Consider the following 5640-nt stretch of genomic DNA (forward strand, 5'->3'; position numbering starts at 1 on the left):
CCCAGAATACAGTTATCTCATGCCTTGAACCTTTTCCTATTGTTCACAGATCCATCTTTCATAGAGATGTCTTTTTCCATTGCTTCCTGAAGTATAGCATCTTTGCCTCCACCAAAGACTCATGCTTTGCCTATAACTGGAGCCTTTGTATATGTCTATCTGTTTGTGTGAAGAGATTTCTACACCCAACTTTCCTGATTTTTTTCAATTCCTATTTATTCATAAGACTCAAATGAATTCTTTGTTCTGGGAGCTTTTTGTTATCTAGTCTCCAAACCAGGCCATCTCCTCTACTGTTCTCCTTTAAAGCAATGATTACAATCATTAGGTATTATGAAATTGTTTTACACAAGATAAGTTTTAATATATCATTCTAGAGTATGATGAAACACTGTCTTATTTGTCATCTTTAGTAAACATGCCCATATGTGGCAGGCAGAAAATTAGGAAAACAAGTTTGCTAAATAAAATGAACAGAAAACATGAACCTAGAGACTTGGCTTAATTTTTCTGTTGAAGTACAAGACCATTTTAAAATAATTGAAAGCAGAGGCAGTGATAAGGAATGGAATAATATATGTATCAGAGAATAGAATTTGGGTATTTTTCTGATGTGGAATGAATTCATTTATTCTGGAGATAAGAGATATTACAGTATGAAAATGCAAATCTTTACCCGATTTGCCTTTCCCACCACTGAAAATTTTCACAATAGTTCACAAGAAGTGAAAAAAGCTGTTAAAACTACAGACAAACTGCCTTTAAAACTTGTAGTTGAAATGTACAAACCTGAGTGTAAGTCAGAGAAATCAACAAAATGCATAATTTGAATAAATACATAATATTGTCTTTCATTTAAAATAAAATTAAAAATAAAATTTTATTTTATTTACCTCAAGTTTCTATAATTTGCATAATACACATCATACACACATATATGGTATAATTTGGTAATTGGAATGTTATGTAATAATTCTTCTTATAATTAAGGTATTTTAATTATTTGACTTAACCCAGGCTCCAGAAGAGTATCCTTTATTAACACAAATACAAATTTTGAAATAATACTCAGCATGGCCAAAAATACACAAACACATTAGGATTTGATTTTTTAAAATAAGCATTCAAGTAGAAGATTGCATGCTTGGTTTCTTCTTCTGCTATGTTACTTCTGCCAGAATTACCTTACTGACACTGTGATTTATTCTAGAAAATGAGGGAAATGCACATCCTAGAAAATGTGCAGGTGGGTGGTGGTGCATGCCTTTAATCCCAGCACTCAGGAGGCAGAGGCAGAGGCAGAGGCAGGGGCAGGTGGATCTCTGTGAGTTCGAGGCCAGACTGGTCTACAAGAGCTAGTTCCAGACAGGCATCAAAGCTACAGAGAAACCTTGTCTTGAAAAAAACAAAAAACAAACAAACAAACAAAAAGATCCAAACCAAATTAACCAAGCAACTGACTGACCAACCACTTAAACAAAAGAACAAATAAAAAGAGAACTGATTCACCAAACAGGAAGGGAATCCTGCATCAGCCAATGGCTCTTGAATTTTCCAGATTGGTATTGTCTTGCTTAGTTTATTGTCAGCTTAACACAAGCTGGAATCGTTTAAGAAGAGGGAGCATCAACTGGGAAAATACCCAACCAGATTGTGAGAAAGTTTCTAGAGATTATTATTATTATTATTATTATTATTAATTATTGTTGTAGTAGGATTCAGTTCACTCTGGGTGGCGCCACCTCAGGGTAGGTGGTTCTGGGTTGTATAAAAAAAACAAGCTGAAAAAGACCTGGAGAGCAAGTCAGTAAGCAGCAATTTTTCATGGCTGCTGCTTCATTTTCTACCTCCAGGTTCCCGCTTTGAGTTCCTGCCCTGGTTTTCCTCAGCAACGGACTAAGCTGAAAAAGACTCTGTCCTCCTTGAGTTGCTTTGGTCATGGTGTTTATAATAGCAATAGAAATGCAACTAGAGCAGGCATCAGTCTTTGGAAAATTTATTGTACAAGTGAAGAGATCCCAAACTCAGGGAATCTAATTTAGCATGCTCACTATTGACACTTATCAGACCCCAAGTAAATGAAATAATATTACTCATTAATAAAAACAGGGAAGACAAAAGTTAGCTATATTTTGAAATCATTTCTAACACTGAATAATGTTCAGTAGAATCAGAAATTTAGGTAATAGCATGATCAAAATATTCTATATGTTTTACTATTTATTCAGTTAATTGCTTGTTTGTTTATTTATCGTCTCTCTCTCTCTCTCTCTCTCTCTCTCTCTCTCTCTCTCTCTCTCTGTGTGTGTGTGTGTGTGTGTGTGTAAGTCAGAGGACAGCTTGAGGGAGTTTGCCCTTTCTTTTTACCACTTGGATTCTGAAGACTGAACTCGAGTCCTCAGCTTTATCTGTAAGCTCCTTCACTTGCTGAGCAATCTCTCCGGCCCAGTAGTTTCTTTGTAAAACCACTTTCTTTTGGATGACTGTAGCTGTTTGCTGTACCTAATATCATACTGGCATTCTTGATTTATGCCAAAAGTCAAGATTAATGCATTTATATGGAATAATATTAACTGATTCTTAACCATAAATATCATTGCATATACATACCATACTTGAAAACAATCCAATCATTTGTTGGTGGATATCTGGGCTGGTTCCATTTGTAGTTATTGTGGTAAATACAGAAACAAACATGGATGTGCAAGTGTCTATGTGGTATATTGACTTAAGTTTTTTTGCAAACACATTAATTTTAATGAGAAAAAGGAAGACACATATTGTATGTTCTTACCTTAAGATGGGAAGGAGGGATAGAGATGGCCATACAGTAGGATCTGAAGGTCAGGCTTTCTATAAACTATATCATGCAGCATATTTTTACATCATCAAGAAAATGCAGAAGAGCTTGACATAGCCATTATCAGGAGAGCACCCTTAGAAGACAGTGAGTCCTGCTGTGATTTCTCTTTAGTTAAAAATGATAGTACTGTGTATTTCACAGGGATTTGCTTCTTGGGTGAAACACTGGGAGTATGTACATATGTCTTGAGTGGCAGTTATGGATTGTGCCATGCAAAGAAATGTTCTACTTGTGGTTTGGTATCCAGTTGGTGGTGACATTATCGGTAACAACACTTGTTTTCTTGGTTTGCAGACTATTATCTATGTATCTGTTTGTTAAATTTATAAAGAGAAAAGAGCTGACATCATGGAAGGAAAGAATCAAACAGCTCCATCTGAATTCATCATCTTGGGGTTCTCCAACCTGAATAAATTGCAGTTTTTACTCTTCACCATCTTCTTTCTGACTTACATATGTACTTTAGGGGGGAATATTTTTATCATCGTGGTGACCATGGCTGATTCCCACCTACATACACCCATGTATTATTTTCTGCGAAATCTTGCCTTTATTGACGTTGGCTACACCACTACCAATGTCCCCCAGATGATGGTACATCTTTTGTCAGAGAAGAAAACAATTTCCTATGGAGGCTGTGTGGTCCAACTCTTTGCATTTATTTTCTTGGTAGGCTCAGAGTGTCTCCTCCTGGCAGCAATGGCATACGACCGATACATTGCCATCTGCAAGCCCTTAAGGTATCCATTTATCATGAACAAGGCCCTGTGCAGCTGGCTAGCAGCCTCATGCTGGACAGGTGGATTTCTCAACTCAGTGGTGCACACAGTTCTGACCTTCCACTTGCCCTTCTGTGGTAACAATCAGATCAATTATTTCTTCTGTGACATACCTCCTTTGCTGATCTTGTCTTGTGGGGATACTTCCATCAATGAACTGACTTTGCTATCCATTGGAATCTTCATAGGTTGGACTCCTTTCCTGTGCATCATCCTTTCCTACCTTTACATCATCTCCAGTATCCTGAGGATCCAGTCCTCCGAGGGGAGGCACAAAGCCTTTTCTACCTGTGCCTCCCACCTGCTTATTGTTCTTCTCTATTACGGCAGTGCCATATTCACATATGTGCGGCCCATCTCATCTTACTCACTAGAGAAAGACAGATTGATCTCAGTGCTGTATAGTGTTGTCACCCCCATGCTGAACCCTGTAATTTATACTTTGAGAAATAAGGATATCAAAAAGGCTGTGAAGACCATAGGGAGAAAATGGCAGCCACTCATCTTCTCTTCTGATATGTAACCTCTCTTACCTGTAGTCCATAATCTTATATTAGAAAGTTAACTTTTATATCTCTCAGCTATTCCTAGTTATGTTTAACTTAAAATCTGATTGTGAGAACTGGAGAGATGACTCAGAAATTAAGAGCACTGACTGTTCTTCCAGAGGTCCTCAGTTCAATTTCCAGCAACCACATGGTGACTCACAACCATCTGTAACGAGACCTGCTGTCCTCTTCTGGCCTGCAGGCAGACATGCAGACAGAACACTGTATACATAATAATAAATAAATCTTTTAAAAATATTTGATCATGATATTTGGACATAAATCGTAAGTGTTAGCACACTCAGACTTAAGTGTATATATCTGAGCTTTTGTTAGTCTTAATGGACTTTCTTCTTTAAGTTTCTATCCTTTTATTTGTCTTTTCAATTTTGGAATCCCCATCAAAAGATGGTGCCCCTCATTCCATATTTCCCTGGTAGACTTTATGGTTTATTACTTGCCATGAGTGACAGTCCTCCGAGTCAAACAACTGCCATCTTGGGACATTCAACTTCACCCCGTTATGAAAATTCATCCCATCTGAGATTGTTTATGTTTATATCCTCTCGTGGAGGGTTGAGAGGGTCACAAGACCTCACCTGAGTTTTCAGGTGTTCCCTGCCACCTGTTGTATGCATCATGGACTCAGGGAAAGGCTAGAGTATTTAGGCCTGAGGAAGAGTCTCCATTAAGGGACTGTGGAGAAAACCTCATCCCTGCTTGATAATGCTTTTCAGATGCAGCCTGTTGGAGGAGGAGCATCCACAACCCTTAAGTTACCCTTCACCTATGCTCTGTAAGTAAGCTCAATAAACCATTCACAGAGTGAACTTTGGCAGAATTGTGCTTTTGTTTGCTCTTGGGATCTTAGGAGAAGGTGTATACATTGTTTACATCTCTTTGTGGCAAGGAGTTTTAGCAACAGTTCTGTATTTTCTATGCATAAAGAAATGAGAGGCCTCTGAGGTGACTCAGCAGGTAAAGGCTCTTGTTAAGCCTGATGACCTGAGTTTGATCCTATGGTCTCACATGGCAACTTACAATTTGTTCTCTGGCATTTATTCACACATCATGGCACACACACACACACACACACACACACACACACACACACACACACATGTGCATGCACGCACGTATGCACACACAAACATAATGAAAAATTTTTAAAAATGTGAATGGTACTCCTTAAATGTTTGCCATATTTTTATCCTTTTCTTTGTAAGTAATGCTTTCAAACTTTATTTTTTAAAGTAAGCATAGCTTAACATAAAGAAGAAATTTATTCACTGGACTGAGCTCCCAAGGTCCAGTTGAAGAGCAGAGGAGGGAGAATATGAGCAAGGAAGTAAGGACCACGAGGGGTTGGTCCACCCACTGAGACAGTTTGCCTGAGCCAATGGGAGCTCAACAACTCCAGCTGGACTGGGAATGAACAAGCATGGGATCA

The 5640-nt window shown here is 38.2% G+C and overlaps 1 protein-coding gene across 1 annotated transcript; it reads left to right on the top strand.

Moving 5' to 3' along the window:
* Positions 1-3185: 3185 nt before the first annotated feature.
* Positions 3186-4165, top strand: LOC146890807 (olfactory receptor 5V1-like). Its single transcript, XM_085680162.2, has one exon. It carries the CDS (start codon positions 3212-3214, stop codon positions 4163-4165), a length of 954 nt encoding a protein of 317 aa, XP_085536288.2. The 5' UTR covers positions 3186-3211.
* Positions 4166-5640: the final 1475 nt, after the last annotated feature.

This window comes from Myodes glareolus, chromosome 18, assembly GCF_982192425.1.
Source record: "Myodes glareolus chromosome 18, mMyoGla1.1, whole genome shotgun sequence".
Lineage (NCBI taxonomy): Eukaryota > Metazoa > Chordata > Mammalia > Rodentia > Cricetidae > Myodes > Myodes glareolus.